Raw genomic sequence first — 26,924 nt, forward strand, 5'->3', positions numbered from 1 at the left:
GGTTTAGATTAGACAATTAGGAAGAAATTATTTACTTTTAGGATAAGAAAACACTGGAACACCTTGCCCTGAGAAGCTGTGGATGCTCCATCTCTGGAAGTGTTTTTGGTTCATGCTGGATGGGGCTCTGAAACACCTACTCTAGTGAAAGGCATCCCTGCCTCTAGCAGGAGGTTGACACTTGACCTCTAAGGTCCCTTCCAAACCATTCTGTGATCTATGGTATCAACCACTGCATTGAGCTGCATTGTTCTAGCACAAAGGAAAATTAAATTGGAAGCATATGCAGTTAAATTGCAAGTTAATAATGCAAGTAATTAAAATAAAAAAATCTAACACTAAACCTCAGGTACAAATGCACCAACTGAAAAAGAGCAGAGGCTAGGTATTTTCAGGACTAATATACAAGGGACAGAACTATGCACAAAGGGACAGGGATTAGAATAACTTATACATAGGAGATGTAATCTATATATGAGTCTGTGGACGTGCATTAACTCATCTAGTTTTGTTCAGAAAAGGCAGAATCAAGGGATATTTCTACTCTGGTAGTATTACTAGCACATGCAATTCTGGAGGTATTTTTTTCATCACTACTGCTGCTGCTCAGTAATTTGTTCAATCCAAAAGTGCAAAACAGACAAGCATGCATGATAAAATGCTGTTAGAGTGCTGACTTGCAAAAGTCTTACAGAGTTCACTTGATCACAACTTCCAACTCTGACAAAGAGCAGCTTCAGATGTCTAATATTCTTCTCTTCAAGACAGTGTGAAGATTTCCTGAAGAATTATCACCATTTCAGAGGAAAATAAACTACTCTTACTCCTGCCAGTGCTCCAACAGTGACACATACCTTCTCATAGTACTGGATGTTTTTATCTGCCATCCCCATGAGTAGCTGCCTAAAGTCTTGTCTTTTGTTGTTCTGCCATCTCTCCATATCTGCTTTCAGGTCAGCATTGAAACATTCTACTCGGTCTTGACATTTCTCAACATCTGCGGGTACCTGCAGAAAAAGAAATGAAGATTAAAACTGTCAGTAACAGTGCTAGATTGCTGAATTAGCTCAAACCTTATCGAGCAGAACTACAGAAGAAAGGGTAAGTTCACAATCCAGTAGTTATCCTGAATCAACTGAGTTTTGGCTGCAGGGAAAAAGCCATGGTTCTGAACTAGAGAGGATATGAAATTGCTTAATTTGTTTGTTGTTGTTTGAGGTGGTGAGTGCTTGTGCTTGTCCATCTCCTTGCCTGATATAGAGGCATGGAGGAAGCACCTGCTAAAGGCACAGGAAAACCATTTGGCGTAAGTACTGGTACTGAGGCTCACTTCCTAGTGCTCAAACTAAGCAGCTTGGCTCCACAGCAAACTTTTCTACTTCCTAGCTGCAGTAGGAATGCCCCAATTTACACCAGTGTGTATAGAACAACAAACATTTAGGTTTATCAAAAAAGGTGGGTAAGACACCTTGGTATTGACAGCTGCACCATAAAATTTCTAAGTCCTTAGTTTCTAGCTTCCACTTTAACGTTGCAGGCTTCCTGAACAAAATTTAACTGCAAAGCACTCATGATTGTCAACATGGGATGGGCTCATAGACTTTTAGGCTCAACAACAGACATACAACCATGCAAAAGCGACAAATGACATCTTGAAGGACAGCCTGCAGCAAGCTGAGGTGGAGATTTAAATGAATTTTTGACGTAGTCACTTGCCCGAGGTACACACACTTTAGACCAACTAAGTTGGTGTTCTTTGCTTACGTTTTAACTAATATTATGTATATCACCAGGCAAATACAGGACTAATTTACTAGTGTTTCCTCAAGAGGAAAGCTGAACACCTTTTTCTCCCTTCTCATTACTGCATGGTCCACACAGACAGGAATCCTGTAAGGACATGCAGACTAAGCCCATGAGCTCAGAAGAGGAAACTCCTGAATCCTGGTACCAAAGTGAGAAGTGAACTTTTGCTCTGGAAGCTGTGACTTGCACAAAGGCAAAATACAGAAAGAAGAACATTTGAAGAACTTTGCGGTAGCTCCTCTCATACTTGATACTTTCAGTAAACTCCCTTTCTGAGGGGTATGAAAGAAGGAAGAGGATGAACAGACTACATAAGAAGCTTTTCATGGATACCTACATGAAGTTTGAGGTGGGCTACTATCTTGCAGTTTGGCAAGGTACTCAATTTAGGCAGAAACACACTGACTGTGTTTCTGCTCCAGGACATGGATTAGGGCTGATCACTTTATTACTCAGAGAAGGTCTTACATCTAGTCTTCAATAAACCACCCTGTCTGACATGCAGGAGCTCTTCATACTTATGGGATTTGAGTAATTATTCACACAACTGAATTTACACTACAGGCAGCTGGGAGGTTCACTGGATACTTTTTCTCTCTGCCATGTCTGAGCACTTTACCTATGGCTACAACTCCACTCTGCTACAACTCCAGATGAAGTTTCCTCACAGACTGCAGACAAGAACAATTAAGCCAGTGACGGGAAGGTTTAGGGGATGCTCCCCTCAAGGCATGTATGCCTTGCATCATAAGAAGTCTGCTATCTTAATGGGAAAGGCTCAGCTATCAAGATATATATTTATGAAGTCTGGAAGCAAAACCACTTAAGATTTCCTACTTACTTTCCAACTAACTTAGCTTCTAAGCACTCACCAGCTCCCTGCTTCTTCTGCGAGGATGTGAAACCACAATGAAGATATGCAAAAATGGGTTCTTTTTCACAGCAAGTTCTCTGGCTGGTCAGGCTGAGAGGGCTGTATGAGTTTAGAGCTACAGGGATAACACAGTGGTCAGCAGATGTGTCACATGTGCTCTCATTGAGGAACAACAGAAACAACTAATTCCAACTAAGTCTCCAGAGACATCATGAAAGTAGTGTCTCCGCATGCAGCAGTCCTATCTGGGCATGCAAATGCCTTACCTTAAAAACTGCAGCTTTCTAGTAAATAAATTGTAACTCAGTAGTTATGACAAAATTTTAAGTTAATCAACAGGTTTTAAGCACTTTATATCAGTGCAAACTCAAATGTAAAGAGATATTATATGTTTATCATCAAATTTGGGCTTAAGCTGAGACATCAAGGCTGATGCTTTTATCTGTTTTTACCAATAGAGTCACTAAATATTAGGTAACAACTAAGAACCGGGACAGAACCAGAACTAAGAACCAGACAGTAGATTGGGCTCAGGGAAAATGCTACTTCTTTCCTGACACCTGCTCTCAGCTACTTAATAGCTCAAAAACCCCTCAAGCCACAAAACCAAAGTGACAACTGGTTTAAACTCCAACACACTCTTAAAGGGCCCAGGAATATTTTAGTGGTCAATTTCAACTGATGAGAGAGGTATACGCAGGCAAGAATTGAGCATAAAGTTGTACATATATGATACGAAGTTCTGCATTTGCATCTAATCCTCTTCACAATGATTCTGTTCTCTTAAAATCTGAACTTGCCTAATATTGGTAATTTGATGTGGTCAATTACAAATAGCTTGTCCACTTTAAAACTCTTCTACATCATCATTACCAGGTAACAAATGGTCAAAAAGAAGAAAAAATCCAGCATTAATTAATCTTTGCATGAGATATTTCTACCTTCCCAGCTCTTGGAAAACAGTTATCTGTTACAGGGGCTTTTCTCCCCCCACCTTCTACTTGAAGGTTTTCTCCCCCCACCTTCTACTTGAAGTATTTACTGTTCCCACAGATCACCACACTTCAAAGCCTTGAGGTAGACAGAATAACAGATCATCAGAGGCAAATGTCATCTCACCAAAACGAAACCACACCCATCCTTCAGTGTGCTGGTCAGATTACTGCAAAATCAGCTCCAGCATGGGTCAGAAATGGGTGAGAGGCATTTCACCACTGCACATGTTAGGAAGTGAAAGGCTGCAGACTCCGCACGAACACCACAATGCTACTGGTAAACACCATTCACACTGCGGTGTAAGCCACTGAGGTGGCTTTTGGTGTAAGCTTCAGCATTCTGAGCAGTACCTGCTGGCAGAGAGCCACAGTAGCACTACAAGCCTTCTGCATTCACAGGCCACTGAGTTCTAGGCCGATCTGCCAGAACAATCTAATGGCCCGGTGAGCTCTGTGATGCCAGGCTGGGTATGTGCACAGGAGGCCCAGAATGCCCTCCAGTGACAGATTTTTAAGTAGTGACAGGCTGGTTTTTCAATATCTAAACAAAGGCCTTTGCACTCTTAAGGTTTCATTTGGGATCTTTTTACACCATTTCTACCAAATCAGTAAATACGCCAAGGAAGACAAATGCCATTCCACAACACAACCCTCCGCCTGCTTCTAGTTTCCAGCAAGTCATAGCCAGGAGACCTTGCTGAATGTAAGATATGCTTCTCGGCACAGCTCTGAGCTATCAGCTCTTACAGGTAATGAATGACACATCCTCCGGCTGGAAAGGTTCTGAAAACCCCAGAGATAGTATCTTGTGAACATGCAAGGAGCTCTACACAGTTTGTTCAACTTCATCTTGTAAATGACACAAACTATGTATGTTATAAAAAGGTACAAGAGTTGCCAAAAAATATTCTGATACTCTGGAGAGAAATGTAGTATTCAAAAAAGTATTCCAAAAGTTATTCAAAATAATCCCTCTGAGATATGAGATCCAAAGGACTTTTAACATGTGCAAGATTAGCAAAATTCATCGATTCCACTGCATCAAGATCCTGGTACAGTGAAATGCCTAAGAACTGGCTCGTTGGATATGCTAGATTTAGTTAATCCATCCTAGATACAACTGTTAGCACCTGTTTATACAAAGCTACACTGAGGAAGTAGAGTGTATACCACACCAGACAGCAGAGGGGCAGGCAGTAGACCCAAATACAAGAGCACCACAAAACACCTAGTACACCACTATTTGTAGCTCATTATAGACAAAAAATCAGAAAAACACTTTAGCATTTCTATGCATCTTCTTCAGCTTCTTAGATTCAAAATATTATGTGTACCTACTGTAGAGTGAACCTTATTGTAAAACAGTCATAATACTGGAAAATCATCCATTAATTATTAACACAAATATAAGGGAAACAAAAAACCTCCAAGCAGAAGAGGGGAACAAATGCTGTTGCCATCATCAGTAAGAGCTGCAGTGATTTAAGAAAAGGCTCTTGCACTCTGTTTCATGCAGAAGCAGGTGGCAGCATAAGCATGTCAGTTCACAGCTTTGCTTTTGCATGGTGCCCAGCCAAAACTTGTCATCCAGTGACACGTGCCATCTCTGTTCAGCATCACACAGGTAGAGCTCCCTAGCAGAAAGGGCAAAATAAGGGGTTTTCCACAGCCAAAACCAGTGTTCTGCAACCATACAGTTCCACAGTGCCAGGGATAGGGCTTTAACTCAGCTAGCTGGCATACTGCTGAGTCACCAGGGACTGTTCTACCACTGCTTTGTTAACCTGTCACTGAACAGTCCAACTGACTGCTGGTTGTTGTTGAAGTATTACAGAGTCATCCTGCTCTGAACTGTGAGAGATCAATCAGTAACTCAGAATTTGTTAGGCAAGTTACATATATTTATACTTAGGTCTTTATTTCACACCAGCTTGCCAACAACAAATTTCTGTTCTGCCAGAAACTGTTTATACTGCAAAGAAGCCCCCAGATCCAGGAAAAAAGCAAGTTCTGCTTCTCCATTCTTTTCAGGAAGTAGTTTAAGTGCAAACTGTTTTTGTAGAGCAATTTTAAATATTACCTTTGGACGGTCTTCTCTTTTCAAGGCTACTGCTTCCAGTTTTGCTTCATACTCCGCTTGAACTTGGTCCCTCTTCTTCAAAACATTCTGTGGGCAAGAGAAAAGAGAGCTGTGAAGGGATCCTCTTGATCTTGCCCCCAGTCCACAAGAAGATGAAGTATGTATCTCAAGTATATGTAACTCAAGCGATATATCTTCAGTGCCAAGTAAGCCCAAAGTCAGACTTCCATATATACTTCATCCTATTTTACAGCATTTAGGGAGTAGCTTTTAATAATGAACAGCACTTGCTCTCCATCAGCTGGCAGGGGCAGATTAAGTTCAACATTTGGACAAGCTGGAGGCACATGCAATATAGAAGCAATCATGAAACCACTAATATAATCCTGACCAAGTAAATTTAATTCATCAGTTGACCTATTACTACCATGAAAAGAATACAAACAAAAGCATCAAAGCAGACAAGGACTAATGTAAAGCTTCTGATATCCTCAAGCAGCAGACAGACAACAGCATTGGCTAAGAGACAGGAAGACCACCACAGAAGGTATTACAGATCCCTTTTCACTTGCAAAGACTCTTCAGCATCCTTTAAAGCAAGCTGTCGCATTCTGGTGTTAGAGCAAAAGTAAGACTTTATTTTATATCAGTCTGGTGGGGGGGTCAGCTGTTGGTTTCATTGAAAAAAAAAAGAAAATTATGAAAAGGACAATTTACATGAAAAGCACTGGACTGCCTGACAGAGCTTCTCAAGAAGTAAATATTTTCTTGACAGAGTGTTTTCAAAATAGAGAGCCAAAGATGCTACCCTTAGCTTGTACTATATCCACAAAGAACTTCACTAAGTTTATACTACAGTCTTACAGTTTGAAAACAACCACAGGAATTAGTCTTTCTAAGAATGACTTACTAAAAAATAAACAGTTTTGTGTCTGCAAGAGCAGGCAACTTACCACTTCAGGTTTCACAAAGAAACAACTAGTATGTTTTAATTACTCTGATGCAAAGTTATTATTAAAAATGCTCAGAGGGAAGTCAGCCAACACTCTCTGTAAGTTTGAAATTCTCTTGCAGCTAACTTGGGTTTTGAGTCTTCCCTTCTGCCCTTCAAAAGGAATTGTCCCATTAGGACACCAAGTGGTAACTAATCATTGCAACAGGTCCAGACAAGGCTAGTAACACAGGCATGGGCACTGCTGCCTACAGAAATACGTTTTTAAAAGAGGAGCTCCTCTAACAGCCAGTCTAGATCTAATCAAGAGCACCTAAGGACATACAAATCCTACATCTATTAATCGTCATCATCCCCGTCTTTCTTAAGCCAAGAGAAGATCACCAATTGCAGTTGCTTTAGAGTAGAGATGTTCAATCCATGATAAATGGGAATGGCACCCCATCCACAAAGCTACTATTAGATTAGTCCATAAAAAGAGGGCAAATCTGAAGAATTCACCTTCAAGAGCTTAATTCTCCCTTTTGTTCCAAAAAGAATGCAGAACCATACCACTGGTTTGTGGTTGTGTTTGGCTGAAAAACCACAACACTGCCCCCTCTTTTTGGAATCTGTGCAACTATGTGGGATGGCCTTAAAGGGATTGAGGTTATCAATGCAACAAAAGTCTGAGAGATTTAATAGATATTTCTACTTTGTATTGCCTCTCGAACCTGAATCAACTGAAACTTCTTCTGTGAAAAACAACTGCCTCCAGCAATTGCATTTTGCCTTTAGAAGCCTGGAGTTAGTGCGGGAAGCTGAATATGTAACAGGAGTAGCCAATGATTAACAGTTATTGGCAAACTGGATTCAAAGAACAGGCATCTTAATTCCCCTTAAGTGCTCAAGTCCACCTATTGGGGACCACTAATAATGAGCTTGTGAATACAGTTTTAAGTATCCAGTAATGGCTGACCTGTATGTAATGAAAAATATATTGCCCTCCCTTTCACTTATCCCATATTTTCCTCTGGCAACTCCAAACAATCTCCTCTCTTCTAGATTGATGCCTTGATGCTTTAGCAGCAATTATGAAAAACTCTGCATCAAGTATCCTCAAAATTACCACAGACCATGCAATACTAGTTAAGGCCTCACTAAGAGAGAAAAAAAGTTTTCTTTTTTTAAAAAAAATGTTGGAAGAAACCAAACTCAAAACCGAAAAACCTCAACCAACACACTTGAGTTATTTCAGGTCAGAACTAAACCAGTGGTGTCCGAGCATGAAAGAGTTAGCCTAGTTTCAGCAGGTCCTTCACAATTTTGTATATAGTTGTAATGTTCCACCTTGGCCCACACAGAGCTTCAGGAGCTTGCCATCAGCCTCGAATTTAAATTTCAATGCTGTTTGCACACTACATAGCTTCCTACTGTGACTAAATTTCACAAGAGGATCTCTAGTTACTTCATGTCCTCAAAGACACAGTTACCTAGTAGCATGGGGTTTGCTTTAAACATGCATTAAAAGTAATGTCCAAGAACACCCCAGGGGATCACATCACATGTTAAACCTTTCTAGCAATGTTGAGCAAACAGAAGTCATATAACATCCTAATATCTGCACTGAATCATATATATAGGAGATTTTGTCCTTCGCACATGCTTCCCAGGGCAACACCAGCGTACATCAGGAAACGTGGTACCATGTTTGCTGACAAGGGCCTCACTGCACCAGGAACTGAGACATCACCTTGCCATGTAACAGAAACCATAGAATACCAGGCTGGAAGAGACCTCAAGGATTATCTCATCCTACCCTTCTTGGCAAAAGCACAGTCTAAACAAGATGGATCATCACCCTGTCCAGCTGGATCCTAAATATGTCCAGTGCTGGGGAATCCACCACTTCCCTGGAGACATTATTCCAGAGGATGATTGTTCCTATTGTGAAAATTCTCCTCTTGTGTTCAATGAAAACGTCCCCAAGAGTAATGTGCACTGATTGTCCCTGTTTTTCCATGGGTCTCCTTGTGAAAAGAGAGCTTTAATCATATTTGTACTTAATCCTTAAATACTGTTAAGATGGTGGTACGATTTTTCCTAAGCCTTTTTCCTCAAGGTTGAACATGCCCAGCTCTCTCAGCCTTTCCTCATACAGCAGGCTTCTCAGTCCCTTCACCATCTTTGTGGTCCTCTTCCAGAGCCTCATCAGCTTATCCACATCCTTTTGTGTGCAGTAAGGATAAAAACTGAACACAGTTGTGGCCTAACCAGTGCTGAGCGAGGCAAGTAGCTTGGAAAGGGTCTCTTCTAGACACTTCCAGTGCACATTTTAACTCAAGGACACAACACCAGCTTCTGCCCTGTTCTGCAAATCTTTCAAATAAATCCAGAGGCCAGGCTTCCCTCAAAACAGTTAATATTCTATTCAAACAGAACTACTGGGCTTTAACTCCATATGTGCAGTTCCCTCAGGCTCTTCCCCTTAAGTACAACAGTGCTCCCAAAGACATCAAGGCCTCTTCATCTCTGAACAGTGATAATAATCTGGCAGTTCTTTCTCAAGGGACATTCAGCTATAGACTGCTCTACACATCATGTTCTCATACCTACACCAGGGGTACAGTGTGCAACAAAGAAAGCTAACCAAGGTTGCACTGAACTCCTAATACCTGAAGAGTTACCTTCCACCAAGTACCCTGTGCAAAAGATATACTCTGAAAGAACGAAACAGACTTTCATCTCACAAGTTGTCTTCACAGCAGCTGATGAAGAGGAATGCACTGCTAGTAAAGAGGACAACAGAAAGTCTCCTGCACTCCAAGGGTGTGCTCCTTACTTAGCATTACGGATTCTGCAAGGACAGTTCAGTAGCTGCTCACTTCAGAAACAAAACAGGCTGATGTTTTCTAGCAGAATAAAAGTGCACTTTGTAGAACCTGAGAGAGTTCAGTTTTGCTATTTGAGAGGAAAGGAAAATGCAAACCGTCTGTCTTAGCTAACAATAGTTTTTGTTCTTGATTTCCATATTTTCAGACTGAGTAAAGCTAATAAGATGTCCAAGCCAGACACTAAACAGCATAATTCTTTAGAGCACTAGTAAGTCAAATCAACAGTCTAAAAAGTTCAAGCTAAAAAGCAAGGGTTTCTTTAGCTGAACAAGTACTTTAGACAGTAAAGTAACTGTTGGCTTGGGAGACAGTGCCATTCTAAAAGGGCTCTAAAAGGCCAAAAGGAAGCCTAGGTGCAAGTCTGTATTGCTGTTCTGCCTTGGTGAGTGGTGATTATCTGCCTAAAGTACCTCTTCAGGTACAGAAACCCTGGCTTTCAGCTTAAAAAAGATTCCCCTTCTATATTTTTGAAGAGCATCTCTCACAATCCAGCTTGCCCCTTCAGGTGCCATCTTTGGTAGGCATTTTTAGCATCAAAAGCCAGATGTTCTGAGTTAAAAGTATTTAATCACTAGCCTCACACTCTGTTTATTTGTAAGCACGCTCCATCCACCTCTACTTCCTACAGTCCAAACATCCCGAGACAAGGCTTCCTACAGCTCATTCTGTTCAAGCAATACTTTAGTGTTAATAGGCCCATAAAGAAAATACAACTCATTCATGCTGGGGTCAAATCCATGGTGACAAAAGCAAAGAATATACCCAGGGAATTAGTGCAAAGTCACCTGCAAGAATACTTTAACCACACAGATGTACAACTCTTGAAGCTGGGAAAGACGTCTACAAGAAAGTGTTTAAATTCTCAGTTTGAGAAGCATAGGATGAGATTAAGATTAAGACAGAGAAGGACTACCATGTTCAGACTGTAAGTTTATAGAGGGCTACTAGATCTGTAAAGGAGTGCGTATCACAGCTTTGTAACAGTTGTTCCAAGTGGAAAAGCTCCGATGGACAAACTAAAGTCCTTGATATCATTTTTTAGTGAAGTTCACTCAGTAATTCTTTTCCCCATTAGACGTGAATGATTACCAATGCTCCATAACTTCAATAAATACCACATGAAAGTAGCTTTTATTATGTCTGCATAAGCAGTAAAACATCAAGTTCTTAAAAAATTATGAGTCACAGAATACCATCTTTAAGCAGTTACTTGGTATGCAGAACTTAACAACAGACATATCATGCCTAGGGTATGGAGATGACAGAAGAAGCAATGTTTGTCATTTGGACACATGTTTCTAAAACAAGGCACCCAACTCTGCTACATACGAATGATAGGAACTGCTAATAATGTAATTCCTGTTGGACCCTGCAGTGAAGAGCTGAAGCACAACTGGCTTCAATTCAAAGAAAGATTCTAGGCAGCCACAAGATGTCTCCTATAGAGTACTGTCTGCCAAACCAATGAAGGGGCAACTCACTGGTTATTGGTTATTGTAGGGTGTACATGTTGTGTACACCCTACAATACTTGACTACAATGCTTGACTATAGAGCAGAGCAGACAGATAATGCTGTTCATGCAGTACCCTGCTATTAAACATACCTAGCTTTGTTTTGACTATGACAATATCCTCCTACTTAATATATTATTTACTTCCCCACTTTTCCCACAACCACCATTTCTCACTCTTCAAAAAGAATGAACTCACTAGTTCCAGGCAAACATGACAGTGATTTCTGCCACAGGGCTCTCTTTACCTTCATGGACTCAGCATACAATATATATTCCCTAAGCACAGGCAGGAAGTCTTCTGTCATGTCCTCACTGAGTTCTTCAAGAGCTGTGCAGCAATTCCCAATACAGGCAGACACTCCTTCCAGTGGCTCTGACAGCTCAACCTCCAGCCCTCCCCAGGTTGAATAAACAGGTCCATATTCTCGTAGTTCCACCAAGTATTCTACAAGAGGCAGATTAAAAAACAGATTAACAGAGTAGGAGCAAAGCACAAAGATGAGCAAACACAAAATAGGTGAAATTATGCACCAATTTTGAATAACATTAATCCCCACAGGGAGTCAAGACTTGTGTTACATTAGCTTCTTAACAGACTAAATAGAGCTCTGTGGCTGCACAGGTGACAAGTTCAAGTTGTCTCTTTCTGAACTTAACATTCCTACAGACTTCCAATACTAGAACTCTTGCACCTGTGCAGTAGCCAAGGTCAGTTTTTTAAACATACGAAAAACCAAACTCTACTAAGACAAGACTTGTAAAGCTTGTCTTCTTCTAGGAATTCCATTTGTACTCCTCTTTCAAAAAATTATCCAGTAAGACAGTAGGTTGGTATAAAAAGTTCAACTTTAAAAAATATTTGGAGAATTAATCTAATATCAGATACTGTGTTAGGTTTTGGGTCTTTCTAAAATCTGGAAAAGGCACTAGATTTTGCCCTGTGTGTGACCTGTTACAGGCCAGAACCATCAACACAAACTGTCATGACCATTCCATCAACCAGAATAAGACACAGAACATTCAGACTGAAGTATTATGATAGAACACCTTGTGTCCTTACCCAACTGTTCCTTGATGATTCGTTGTGCTATTCTATCAATGGTACCAAGCTTTAGAGAGAATGTGTCCAGATAATCCCCAATGGCTGCAAATTCCAGTGGCCGACTTCTTAATTTGTAGCCTCCTGTAACGTATTTGACAGACTCCCCCATCTTTGACAACAAAGCCATTCCTTGCTTTTTGTAGGCATTAAGATCCTAGAAATTAAAGCAAACAAACAAAAAAATGAAACAAAAAAGAATATGTTTAGGAATACTCACTTATATGTTTAAATACTAATAAAGTGAAGGATACTTTCCAGTCAAGATCAAATCTTGTGAAAGCAACGGATTACATGTGACAGAAAGCCTTGAACAAAGGCTTTCCACAAGCTGCACAGCTGAGCACAGCTTCAAGGCTCCATGGAGGTAAATTATCCAGAAGAATAGTATGAAGTACATTAGAAATAAATACGTAGTCCAACTTCGCATGTAGACATACTTTCCCATTTTCCTGTACTCTCACCAGGGAAGCAGGCTTATTAACAGCTCTGGTTCCACCAAAACAGTTCACATCATTCATCTACACATACTTCTAAGTCAATACCAGTACAATATCAGTATTAAATAGATGCACCAGCTGGCTCTACTGACCTACTACAGAGCTACACATTGCACGCCTATTTGGTAAGCAGCCTCCTCACTCCAGTTCTGTGGTCAAACAGGAGGCAGGTGAAGACTGCATACAGAAAAAATGCAGCGTGAGGAGACCAGCAAAGCTTCTCTGCAAGAGAGACTGTAGCTCAGGCTGGGTCAGATGCATCCATGTTGCTGCACAGAAAGTGTACACCTCCTTCACACTCTTTTACACATTTGCATAAACCAACTTTCAGATTATCTATGCTAGCAAGACTGCTTGTCTACAATTTTCATAGGATTTCACCTTAACAGTACACCAGAAAAATATGGTTTTAGTAAGTCAAAACGCTGACAATGTTTCATTTTACTTCTTCCAGCAGAGGTCAGTATTCACCATCTCAAAACAGGCTCAGGAGCTGTAGTTCGGTTATCCTACAGCGCCTGAGGAAGAGACGTGTTCAAACCAAGTAGGCTGTAAACATCAAGAATTCAGACACATTATTGCAGACAAGAACTAAAAGCTTAAGTGTTCTTAAAAAATGCCCCAACAAACAAATAAACAACAGCCATCTTCAAAACCTGCACTACGGTATTCCTTCCCAGTACTTAACATAAGTCAAATGTAAGCCTGATTAGGAAAATCTGACATCTTAGCAGCTACTGTAATTTTCAATTATGTTTGCATTTAAATGCAATTTGATTTTTTATTTCCACATGTCCTCAGTATGAGCTGCAAGCAGGCATCAGAAAAAATCCTTGAACTCAAAATTATTCACTCACTCTGTCAAGCATTCTGGTATGCTACAGGTCCAAACAGGGAACACAAAGAAACACTGATCTCTCCAACCAGGAGGTGATCGTACAACTTCCTGTAGTAACTAAATTCTGAAGTCCTAGCACACTGAACTGACACCTCACTGCTCCACTAGACCAGGCTCAAACATTAGAGACAGTCAGCAGAACAGGTGTCCGTTCTCCTTGCCACCCAGGATGCTCTGTAATCTCAAGGCAAGCTCATCCTAAAGCAGAGGATGAAGCCCTTGACATTCCTTTCACAGGGATAGAAGAAGACAAATAAAGCACCTAAGAAAGCTGCATCATGCTCAGACAGATCAAAAGAGGAACAGAGATGACATTTAACATGCTAAACAAATTCTGCATTTCTGGCTTGTTTCAGTGGTTAATTTCACCATGGAGAGGAAATAAAAACAATGGAAATTGATTATTAACAGCAAGAAAAGCATGAAACTGAAGTGAGCTTAAACATCACATTTAAGTGTGCTAGAGTAATGTGACTTTGGAAAGGCATACTTTTACAGCACTTCTCACCTATCTGGTAAAACCCAAGCATAGCTGCAAGTCCTCCAAGTCTTATTTGAAATGCACTTCTAAAGAAAGCCAAAGAAAATTGCACTATTCCTGCATGAGTCATGCAGAAGAGAAGCATGAAATTGTTGGCTGAGAACAAGTAAGAATGAGGACTCCATGCTTAGTTTTGAGGGCAGCAAGTGCAAGCAGTATAAAAAGAACAGATAAGATAAAAATTTAAGAAAGTCACAAGCTTATGTGCAAGGAAGACTTTTCTTCCTGTCCCCCTTCCCTCCTCACCAAAACAGGATTTTAAAGTTTACAGTTTTCTGAATTTTTATTCTCTCTTGCATAACAGGAGTATATGCTACAAAACAAGCAGGTCTGGAGAATTCAATTTATCAATCTGCAGAGAGGATTCCTCTTCCATTCAAGCACAGGGAACCCAGACTGTTGTGATACACAGGGGTCTGTCACAATAGAGTGCCCAACAGCCCTCTGGAGGAAGCGGAAGCTCTGCACATGTAATTTTGTTAATGCCTTTTTACCCTCATTTCAGAAAGGACTGCAAAGGTCAACAACTGTATTTGAAAGTTACTGGCTTACCTTAGCTGTGAGAAAGACATTGAAGTGCTCATTAAAAGACAGCACTGGGTGATCAGTTATTCTCTTCAAGAACTTGTCTAATGCTTTCCTCCTTGTCTCCACGAACTCTTCCGAAAAGCGATCAACAACACCCTTCACCACAAATTTTTCAGGAAGAGGCTGTCAGAGATAAGCAAATAGCACAAGATTCAAAAGACCAAAAACTTGCTTCTGTTATTTGGAAACAAACAAAGCAATCAAATTCCAGTCTTAACAGGAACTCAAACATTGTGTTTGTGAACAGGAACCATGCATCAGATGGGATGCAAGCTGTGCTCAAAATTATCCTTAAATTGGTCTGGCTTAAAGGTAGCCATTCTACTGAGTGGCTTCAGCTGAGAGTCACACCAGGGAAGTCAAACAGTACTTACACTAAATACTTGTAGCATAGCTTAGATTGTTCTCCTTACTGCTACCCATGTTCAAGATCCAGCTCTGAAGAGATGCCAGAAGAGCTGCATGCTATTTATAACAGAAGCACACACAGTCCCCCCACCCCCGCCCACCACCCAGTGCTGAAGCAAGCCTGCCCAGTCTCAGGAAACTCAGATAATTGGACAAACAATTCTACTTACTCCCCACACACCCTCTGTGAACAATTTAGAGCTTTTGAACCGGGCCCCCGTGTAAAAGGCTGATAGCCTTAGTGAGAACACTGAGCAAAAACAAATCAGGCTTGACACAGCAAATGGCTGGATCTTTTCTGAAGTGTGAGCACACCTGGTCATCTATCACAGCTGACTTTCCTGAGTATGTCTCTGTAAGTGACAAAGGCCTGATGACACATTCACTTTTATATTTTACTATTTCGAGTCCATCAGTTCATCTCTGCAGTTCAGTTTGACATGTAAGCCCAGCCTATCTCCAGACTTGCTAGTTATACAGTCCCCCTGGTTACACTTGGATTACAGACTACAAAGTACCACTGTGGATGGAAGATAGCTTTTTAAGCTGATGCATGGTTAATTTCAGCTCTATCACTACATCTGCTTTTGTTCTGCCCAGACAGCATGGACTTTGAGATTAATATCAGTTTTAAAATAGTGCTTTGTATTTCATTCTTGTGAACCAGTCCATCCAGACAATCCGCTCACAATTAGGCTAGCAATGACAGCCATTTTCACTCAATTCAGGAATCAGGATTTTTCTCTGCATAGAGTTTGTCATCTAAAATCCGTGTCAAAAATAGTTAAAGAAAAAAACCTATAAATATTGCTTTCCCACCATACCCGAGCTGATGTGGGTTGTACATGAAGACTGTATCTCCTAGAAAAGCACAGCCAGCATAACTTAGCTGCAACAGAACTACATTTTGACCACTGTATTTGGTTCTTAAGACTTGCCTGATTATGTTTAGCATTCAAATCAGTCAGTCTTTCTAGTTAAACCTGCATAAGGTACACTATCATTAGACTTCTTCAGAAGTATAATGCCTTATGCATTAGTCTTCAGGGAGGAAGAAACTCTCTTCCTTTGCTTTGTAAACTTTAGCTGGGACTCTAGGAAGTCACTACTTCAGCACCATATGCAGGAAGAAAAGAAAAAAGTTTAAAGAAAAAAAAAAAGAGGGAAAGGAAGACTAGTCTAAAGAACCATAGTTCAACCAAACACATGCAAGCTGGCACTAAGTAATCACTAAAGTTTGAGCATTTGAAGAATGCACCTCTATTACAGAGACTTCTGCAATTTAAACTGGTTTCAACTACAGCAGTAGGTACATTCCTTTCCATTTTAGGCCTCTGGAGGTCCACCTCAGGTAATCAAAACACAGAGCTAGGAACTGATATCTTGCTTTAACTGTGTGTTAATTATCTATCTCATAGTCTTCCATCCTCCATCTTAATTTATTTTTCCCAACTGAGACATATGAGCAGAGTTCATTCCCATCAAAAATGGCTTCCAGTATCCAAACATGACCATCCCAGGACAAGAAACTTAGGTTTATCTTTGTAGTCTAGAGACAGAATTGAGATCAGTTTTACTGTTTTTTGCAAGAAAATATTAGAATGTCTCAGATCTTTTAAAAACACGTAACTATCAGTAACTGAAGAGATGAAGAGGAATTCATACTGAGCTTAGTTTTGGCTCCCAAGTGTGGGCTGTCATGACACACTGCACTGATAAGATATATCATTTGCTACAGGAAGATATTAGGCAGAATCCCTATACTGAGATTAGGAAGACAACTCCCTTTTGATAATTAGTTAAAACAGAAGGCTTTCGGGGATTCTGGTATCTCTAATTACAAATGCAGATAGTTTTAGATTGTCTTGAAACATCTTTTCAGAAAACACTTGAGCCAGTGCATCTCAAACTGCCTTTAGCTTCTATATCTCATCTATTTCTAGATAATAAATACATAAAGCATTCAGCACTCTCCCTACCACACCCTGCATGAAGGAAATTAATAGGGAATTCTGTGATTGCTAACTTGTGCATAAACAGATAAAATCCTTTATCTCCTTTATTAACAGGACATCTTTTTATCTCCAGATTTTCTAGAAGAAATGCACCTAAGATACTGGCTTGTTCTGCAGCCAGTTCTATGCTCAGTGTTACAGCTATTCACGCTAAGTTTGCTGTTCTGTATGCAACAAATTCCTGGTAGGAGCAAAGCAGCTTGATTCCCCTGCTGTAACTCACCTTCTGCTACTTGACTATTATTTGCAGCCTTGCAGGCTTCAGGCAGAACTGGCTGCCTGTTAGTATACCCAAGAATCTGCAGAAATGGAATAATGATTGTTCCAGCTGTTCAGAGAATGGGGCGTGAGAAAACAGTATGGGCACTTAACACATTACACATGCTTCCACCTTATGCTCTCAAGCTCACTGTCTTTCTTTTCACTACTGTTCACTAAACATATTTGCTGCCAGTTAGTGGTGTCACATGATTTTGTGAAGTACTTCTTATCTCTGAAACACTCAGCTATTATTCCACTTGAGGCAAGTCCCAGCATAAGCAAGGACTTAAACAGTGCTCAAGCATAGAGCAACCTAACAATACTACTCACACAGCCTACTCCTTGCTGAGGGAGGGAGGGCAGAGAAACTTCCACCCCATCACCCACCCCAGACAGGCAAGCTAAAGTATGCTAGTAGTGTTGCTGTTTCCTGCCGATTCAATTCCTGCAGGGCTTTTTAAATGTCTTTGTTCAAAAGGACTGAAGGCAGTGATCTCACAGGTTTCCTACCTATTCACACAAAAAATATATAAGGTAGTACAAATCTCCTCACATCAAATAAAGTGGTCAGACCACCAGTTTCAGCAACAATGGGAGCAGTAGTTTAGCTAATCTTACTAGGTAAACTTCTACCTACTGAAGGCATACAATAGCTACCGAACTAGAGGCTGAGACTTCCAAGTCTATGCTATTACATGTCAGTGCTATTAAGTGTTAGGACAAGCCGTTTTAAATTACTCTGTAAAACCAGCTGAAAAGGCCATCTTGAAAACCGAGACTAGAACCTGAAGTACTTGTGGCTTTTCATAATCCCCAGATGCTTTGAAATGCAGATGCAATAATTGAGCAAACAGATGAAATGTATTCTATTTATGTCACAGCTACTGTAGTCAGCACATGTATTGCCCTGCAGGAGGTTGACAAAGCTTACCTCTCAGGTGTGCCACTCAAGAAAAGTCTACGCTTCCTAACTAGTCAGGAACGGGAAGCTAAAGAGAATTAAGTACTAGGTTTTTAAACCTATACACACTGCATCCAAATATTACCCTTGGAAGACAGATGTACAACTGTCCTTAACAGTAGATTCTTGCTTACTACCTACGGGAATAAGATGCGTTGGCTGAGACTCTTCCAGCTTGTTTCTCAACCAGTCGAAGTCTTGGTACCGCCGACGGACAGAATACTCTGGCAAATCAAACTCTGCTCGTGTGGTCTGGAAAAGAACAGGATATACTTAGTGTGCAGCAACGCCTCTCACTTCAGAGCTTAGCAGCAAATGCAGTACAGCCATCCCTGGCAAGGGTGAAGCCAGACAAGCCTTGCAGGGGGGTGTTAATCCCCAAAATTTTGCAGCCAGCATGACAGAAAGATCCTCTGGTCTTTCAAGCTGTGGAAAAGCAGCAATATGAAAAATGATTGCTTAGAGCTGATGTGTTAAGATCTATTTGTAGTTCACTACATGTTCTGCTCTCATCACGGTAGAAATCTGTAGAGCAGAAGCACTGGGCACCACATAATTCTCTTGGCAGTTACAAGATTGCAAAGACTGTATGAGATATTCATTGTGAGGACAAGACTATTTTAACCATCAAGAATTAAAAGTAAAGGTGTTTACTGACTTGTTTATTCTAGGACATGCACTATCCACAGGTGAAAAAGTGTTTCACCACTGTCCTGTATTCTAATGTTGATGGACTTATCACACTCCAAGGTCAAAAGATGAAAACATAAGCCACTGCAAGGTTTGACAGACTATTTTTGTTGGCTCCCAAGATGAAGAAACAAGTCTGCTTATGTGTATGCCTGATTAGATATATTAGCACATTAAATTAAATATTTTAAATTTTCCTTCTTTAGGGCAAGGTCATTACAAGTTTGAGGGGAAAAAAAAAAGTATGCAGATAAACTGCTGGCAAGTCTTTTATCCAGTCTTTGAAGAGTCCATAACCTGGAAGGTTGACTGTATGGCACTGCTTGCACAGCAAGTACTGCAACTGCCTAAAAGCACTCCTGAAACTGTGTACCAACTAGGAGTGCCTACTGAAGAGCCTGGCATTGCAGCAGCCCTGATTCGAAGGTAGATGGCCCTTGTAGTTATGTCCCTCTGAGAAGCACAGGCAGCTATACTTAAGCTACTTGCAGCATTACGTCCACCTTGCAATGAATGGCTTGCAGTGCCAGCACACTACATGCCTGCAGCCAGGCATCAAACCCAGAGCATTCTGGGGAATACACTGGCAACCCCAGCCTTGAACTGGCGTCGAGTCCAGCACCTGGTTGCTTTGCTAGTCCCAGCCAGTAGCAGCCTTTAAATGCAATCCACCTCTTCACTTGCTCTCTGGATGACTCTAATGCTTCAACTGCTGTATTTTACTCCCACCAGCCACCACTGGGGATCCTGTAAAAGTTCTACTTATGAAATCTCTTTCCAGGGTGAAGTCAGGAGCCTTAACATGGTATCAACAGCACAGTAGGTCTAGGATACTGTAAGCAGCAAGCTGATGTGTTATTACCTATGAAATGGTTTGGCTTCTAGTAAAGGAAGGCACAGACAGACAGAAAAAGAAATCAGAAGCAGCTCCTCCCTTCTTAGACCTGCTAGGCATGGTATGCAATATAGAGGTTAGTTCATGGACTAACATAAAGAATCCTCATGAAGTGGAGCAGCTGTGTTTGTAGATGAGGGACTACCAAGACCCTAATATCCACTGTAGATCTTGTGCTTTACTCAGCTATGCACTTCTCAGAGTAACACCAGATTATTTAACATCCAAGAGTGCCACACTATAAATGTGACTTCTGAGACTTATTTGAATCATTTCCACTTGTTTTGAGTAACAGAATGAATGGCTTTATTCTAGAAATAAAAAGAAAAAAAGTAATAACTCAGGCAGTAATAACTCAGTAGAAGGGAGAGCTTCTGTGAACTGGCTGTGACTTCCCAACAGCATTTTAAGAGATCACATAGTGAGTGAATGAGAGTAATCAGAATGGTTACACACTACAGAGTCATATTCTGCAGCATGAGAATGAAGGTAAAGTCTCCCATCTGTTAGCACTGAGAAGCTCATTAACCACTATTCTACTAATAGTTAAGGAAAATCATATAGGACTGTCTAGAAGCTGGAAAGCAGGGTTAAGTCTCAGTACAGAATCCATACACTAGCTATAGCTCACCTCTAGCAAACTGCTCTTGTTGCCATTATTTCACAAGCAGAAGTGCAAAGTTTTCCATATATCACTTTTTTCCACTGAGACAAAAATACAGCAGCACCATTTCAGTGTTTACTGTAAAGGTTATCAGATATAGACAGCAAATAAACTTTTCAAAGACTATTTGGGCAGAACATAAAGGCCCTTCAAGGTTTTAATGAAACCTTGCTAATGCTGAAAGAATATGGATCTCTGATCAAACTCTTCATTAGTTTAGCACAAGTTATTCCAGACTGCACATAAGAGGAAGGAGGATCTTGCCACTGTCGAAGCAGCACTGAGGAACATGGTCACTGAGGTATCTCGGGGTGCAGCTGCAGTGGGAGCTGCAGGTTGAGCTCAGGCTGGGGGAGCCCAGGCAAAGAGGCCTTGAAGAGCTGACCCTGGGCCCTTGGCCCAGCCAGGGACCGGACACTGGGACACGGCAGGAGCCGATGATCCCAGACCTTCCCAGGCTTAGACTGGTGAGGGGATAAAAGCCCAGGGCTTCCTTTGTTCTGGGTCCCTCCTCAGAGATGCCAGCCTGAGCTGTTAGTTTGTTATTGCACTGCGATGAAATTATTTTAATGGGTGGGACGCCTGAGACTGCTACAGGAAACCTAGGGATGGAAACCCAGTGTGACTGTGTGAGTGAGGGAGCATAGCTGGGAAGGGGCCTTGGGTCCAGCTCAGGTGGTGCAAGGGTGACTGCCAGAGTGGATCCTAGATGGTTGAGCAGGGAAATTTCCATAACAGACAACAAGTAAAACATCTATGTTTTCAACACAGTTAAATTCCTCCTGCTTTCTCAGCAAGATTTATAAATCTCATCTTGCAATGACACATGTCTCTTCCAAAGGAACCTGAGAAACTTACATGGCAGATCTCAACTTCACAAAAAATAATGGGCAAGACGTTTCCAGTAACTTATTGAAAATTCAAGCACAGTCAGCACTGCAACACTCTGGGCTCAGTTTTACTTTCTGGAAAGCAGAGTTACAGACACTTTTACCTCAATTGCTGGAATGGTTTTGACTAGAGGCAGTATTAATGCAATCACCAAGTCTCGGTCTTGCATAAGATTCTTGTCTTCCCTGGAAGGCGTTAGCAGCCAAACCTGAAGCTAGCCTGTGATGACTATACGAAAATATTTTTGTACCCTAGTTCTACTCTCTAACTCACCAGACTTGATTGCAGATTCCCCTCCATGTTACTATTTCAGTTAGTGGCAAAATCTTGAACTTGGAAAAGAGGAGAATGACAGAGAGCGGGAAGGGAAGAAGGCTGGTGTTCTTAGCACTCCAGTATTTATTTTTGCCTCAAACAGTTTAGCCTGTTTGAAAGACTTCATATCCCTTTTACCTGCTCCTCTCTAGGGAACGAAGCCATTCTATGTGTTCAAGTAATCTCATGAAAGCATGAGGAGAAGGACAGAAAGTGAAAACAAGACCTCCACTTGGTCCAGTGGCTAGTACTGACTGGTTTGAAAGACTCTCCCTTCAAGCCTGCAGAGCAACTGCATGACTGAGGAATGGCACTCAGTCATGGCATTTTTCCATGGGAAAAGGCACAGAAGGCCTTGCCATCCTAGAAAGTACAATGAAAGTGAAGTTAAAAGTACACTTATTTATGTTTTCACAGGACAGATGACTACATAACATATGGTCAAGCTTTACTTTCCCCTTTCTTCCTAAAAAAGAACTCGGCTCGGTAAAATCTCCCTAAAATGCACATCCATCTATCTGAAGGACACAAGGACACTTCAATCATCCCAGTCAAGACCCATTAAGTTCCATCACAACTTCCACCCACCTTTATAGTTTCACTAGCCCCCCTGTGTAAGGAAACTGCTTACTAATTTGCATTAGTACCTGCATTAGCAAGATGAACACAGGGTATGAGAGATTCAAGGGAGTCAGTCGTGAATCACTGTCTTCTTAGCTAGAGGATTACCATTACATTCTTTAAATGTGTTCATCCACAAGATGGGCTAGGGAATGCTACCTGGCTCTTACTAAGGATTTGTGAAAACAGGTACACAAGCAGGATCGAGTAAACTCTCAAGTCTTCCTTTGCAAGCCAATGTTTTGACCCTACCTCAGTCACCATCACCTGGTGACAAACGTATGAGAAGATGAAAAGCCTGGGGCATAATGCAACTTTTTTTTTTCCTGTCAGAATGAAGGACCTGTAAAAAAAAAGAGGGAAAAAAACCCCCACACAACACAAATGAGACTGTGATCAGTCTACACTCCTCCCTACAGTGGTATCCTCTCACAACCACACATTATAGCATTAACAACTCCCCTCTTCCCCTGGTGATGCTGCTTTTCAGTCTTCAGAATAACTCATTCTATAACCTATGTTTATCCAAACCTTTGAGGTTCCAGAAGCATTCTCCAGTAGGAAGAAAAAAAACCCAGCCATCCCTGCCTCCTCATTCAGAGTCACCAGAGAGATCCTTCAGAGGCCTCAAACTACTTTCCTGCAAGGCTGCAAGGTTGCAAAGGCTCCTTATCTCACTCCATGGATTATTCCTGTGCAGCTTTTTTGCCATGTTTAATTACTGCTTGCAGATACAACAGCTAATTGGCAAGTAGCTTGTCATCAAAGACACCTTGTTTGTAGGGTGAGAATGGGTTAGACCATTAATACTGTTAAGTCTTGAACAATGATAGATAGTCCTGGAGGTTCTGACCCTAGATATTAACCAGAAGTTTCCACAAATAATAAAACTAAAGAGATGAGGATTTCATGGTGATTCAGAACAACAACTTATTCAGTGTCATAATTGCATTGCAATGGTATGATATAGCAGACTCATGTGCTACAATGAGGCCCAAAATAAAACAAATATTAACAGACAGGTAGACATCAAAATCAGAAGTATAGAATTATTTTTTTAAATAAGAAAAGAGACACTGTTTGGAAATACTTCTGATGGTAAAGACCTTGGCCATGTTTCAGAGTTCTGCTTTAAAAAGAAAAGGAACCCTTGAACATTAGGATTTCCAAGCACAGGAACATTATTAGGGTGCCACTATACAGAAATATTTTATATTGACAGAATAATTTTAATCTTAATTTAAGAGAGAAACAACATCAGCCAATTTTAGCCATTTCTCTGTGGAATGATGCATTTTATTTTGTGGTTCCTATTCCTTCTGATCAAGTAATAGCTGAAGGCTAAGCTACTCCAAATAAAAAAAGATACAGTGTTTCCTGCAAGACTAAGACTGTTAGAGTAAAAATGAATGACAGAACTATGTTAAATGTGCAGGAAGGGATCATTACTATTTTAGAGCAACTCCGTCTTCTCCTGTGCAGTCTGAATGCGAAACTTTGAAGTGGACATTTGGAAAAATATTATCTTGTGGCCTGTAAAGGTTCCTTATCGCCACAGAAAATATTAGCTCCGGTACATACTGCCATCTAAGTGGCCTGGAGGAATGTTAATCTTTCTGGACAAATATATCAAGTATATTACTAGTAAAGTTAGTGAGCACCTTTTGCCTTAGGTAACTACATGTGCCCAAAGCACATGTCAACATCACCTAGGAGCTCATGTGGTGCACTTTTCAGATCACTTTTCATATAAATATACATAGAGATTACATTCATGACTGAACTGCAACAGATGCTGAAAAAATCTCCAGCCACTTTTGGTTGGCAGCAGCATTCTTAGGCTACTTCATTTTATTATCAGCTGTAGAGCTATCTGAACCAGCAATTGCATGAAAGCTAGTTTACAGCTGAGGATCAAGACTATGATTTTAGAGGATAATAGAGGAAATGTAGAAAACATTTCCAGCAACAAGCTTAAAGCATTTCAGAAAAGAAGAGACACAAAAAGTGAGATGATTAACAGTGAACCACTAACAAGGCAAATTCCCCTTAGGGGAACTCAAACCAAGTGAGTGTTAGATTACTTAAATGAACAAACTGAAGTTAATGAAAGAAACTGACCTTGCAAGCTTACAAACATTTCTATTTAGGAATCAGAGACAAAAACAAAATAAACCTAAGTTGACATGTTAAAAGCTTTTTCCACAATTTCAGACACTGAAGTAATAGTTCTGCTAAGAAAAGTCACATCTTCAACACATTCACAAGGTAACAAAGACACTAAGTTCTTGTCCTTAAGATAGGAAAACAGTGCAAGATGTGAATATCCAGCATGCCCTAAAGTTTTCCACAAAGAAGGAAGTACTAGGAAATAGAATATTGCTTTGTACCTTTGTCGTAACCCTGTATGTAATATATGTCTCCATTGTGCACACATGTTTTTTGGGATCATCAACAGTAACAAAGAGGTCTCTAGTTTCCACATCCAAGTCATCATCCAGCTGCAGTCTGTTGAGGAGAGATGAGGAGGAGGCCGGGCTAGAAGTGTCCACGGGTGTGCCATTAGGCAAGCTGAGATCCTGTATTGGAGAGGGAAAAAATAAAAGGAAGTTTTTAATGAGCTTAACAAATTCAAGGTAAAGCATAGTATTTTCAAAGACCCCACAGACAAGCTTCTCTGATATATTACAAGGGTTGTTTGTTTCAGCATCTCCAAGGATCACCCTTCTCCAGGACACCTGGGCAACACACTAAAGTCTTCAAGCATTAAGCTGAGGATAAAGCACATTACCACTATACCTTCCCTAAGTACAGCACAACCTGCTTTCAATTCAGCATTGCTGAATCAACACTTCCTGGTGAGACTGAGCCAACCTAGACTGAAAACAAAACAGCTAGGCAAATCAAGAGACCTACTTATAGACAGGTTTCAAGTGAAATGGCAACAGTTAAGTTGTCTGGAAGGCAATAAGATTTCACCTCTGGAGACTCCTGTGGTGGAGGAAGGAGCAAAACTTTCATCAGAGGCCTCCCATCCAGTCCATTAACTTCCACACATGTTGACAGCAGCCAGAGTCTGAATTGCCATCACTACACTACAGAACAGTCACAGATCATACTCTCCTGCACAAGTGTCTAGGCACACGTCCCTGTTGGAATCCTAAAGCAAATGAAAACACTACTTTTTCCTTGGAGAGGTCCTCATTCCCATCCTCCCAAGCCTAAGAGTGTCATCCAGCGCCTAGAGAAGACAGAGGCCAAAAAATCCAGCAAGTTGCTATTTTAGGAAGAAAAACACAGTAAAACAACTTTATAGCTAACTTGGTACATCCACATATCTTCAAATCTCACACTTCAATACAAACCAAATACTCTGTAACACTAGTTATTGCACTTTCATAAATATCACAGCAACTTAACCCATTCTTTGCTCTGGCTTTGCAGCAGAGGGAGCTGACAGTGAGTGACAAGTTGTACACAGAAAGTCCTTAGGATCAATGGCTCTTCTTTTCAGAGAAGACAGAAGGGCTTTTTGTTTGCATCTTGTTAATGGTAGCACAGGAATAGATTTATCCACAGATGATTTCCCTTGCTGCTAAACAGAAAACCATCACTACAACTATGTACATTAACTACAAGTGTTTTAGTTACACAATCACTTCCTAGACCCAACTTCACACAACTCTAAGTGGCTAGACAAAACATACCATCTTAGCAAAGCAATCACATGTCGATGAGACCCTCTCTGTTCATCAATGCTCCTTTAGCCAAAGGTACAGAATCACAGGCAAGAGTTTTGAGGTAAAGTTACTTACAAAGGTCAGCTTTTGATAATGGCTAAAAACACAGCTAAATTTCTACCAGTCATTGTCACAAACCCATCATGGGAGTACTGGGACTTCATAAAGAGCCATCTGTCCGTTGCAGTACTGCAGAACCGTTGCAGCATCACTCTTCACCTTGAGGGCTGCCTTACGAAGTAGAGAAAATAATTGTTTAGCCAAGACATTTTGGGAAAGGGATAATGTCACCCTGTTTTTTTTAAGTTTTTCTAAGCCTTCTGATGTTTACATTCTTGTAACGAACTTTCTCACACACTTCATGTAAATAACTTATTGTTTTGCATTCTTTTATGGAGGAGGAGAAATTTGATGGACTGTTCGTTTGTCCAGTGTCATTGGAGAGGTGGCCCTGTCACCCTCCAATCCACTGTCACATTTGGAAATCTATAAATGTTGGAGTCAGAAATTAAAAGTTCTCTTTTTTGCCTTGGAAAATCCAGTGTCCGTGTCTTTCTGTTTCATGTCCCAGAGTGACAAGATAATCTAAACTATTGTCTGCTAACTGAGGTTAGATACGTTCCCTCAGCTAATGCACAGAAGCGGCTGCCAACAAATAGATGGTTCAGATTTAACTGGCAGGTAAGCAAGACAGGAAGGCAGGCACTCAAATGCTCTCAAAAGGGCAGGAGGAACAAGGCAG

General features: G+C 40.8%; 1 protein-coding gene across 1 annotated transcript in view; it reads right to left on the reverse strand.

Annotated features, from left to right (window-relative positions):
- Positions 1 to 26,924, reverse strand: part of SNX30 (sorting nexin family member 30) — a 51,154-nt gene that overhangs the window by 6,208 nt on the left and 18,022 nt on the right. The window contains exons 2-8 of the mRNA XM_038124132.1: positions 24,833 to 25,021; positions 18,508 to 18,618; positions 14,686 to 14,844; positions 12,156 to 12,351; positions 11,341 to 11,540; positions 5,756 to 5,842; positions 855 to 1,007 (exon numbers count right to left, since the gene is read on the reverse strand). Coding sequence (XP_037980060.1) covers positions 855 to 1,007; positions 5,756 to 5,842; positions 11,341 to 11,540; positions 12,156 to 12,351; positions 14,686 to 14,844; positions 18,508 to 18,618; positions 24,833 to 25,021 — 1,095 coding nt within the window. The remainder of the gene's footprint in view (positions 1 to 854; positions 1,008 to 5,755; positions 5,843 to 11,340; positions 11,541 to 12,155; positions 12,352 to 14,685; positions 14,845 to 18,507; positions 18,619 to 24,832; positions 25,022 to 26,924) is intronic.

Source organism: Motacilla alba, chromosome Z, assembly GCF_015832195.1.
Source record: "Motacilla alba alba isolate MOTALB_02 chromosome Z, Motacilla_alba_V1.0_pri, whole genome shotgun sequence".
In the NCBI taxonomy this organism is placed as follows: domain Eukaryota; kingdom Metazoa; phylum Chordata; class Aves; order Passeriformes; family Motacillidae; genus Motacilla; species Motacilla alba.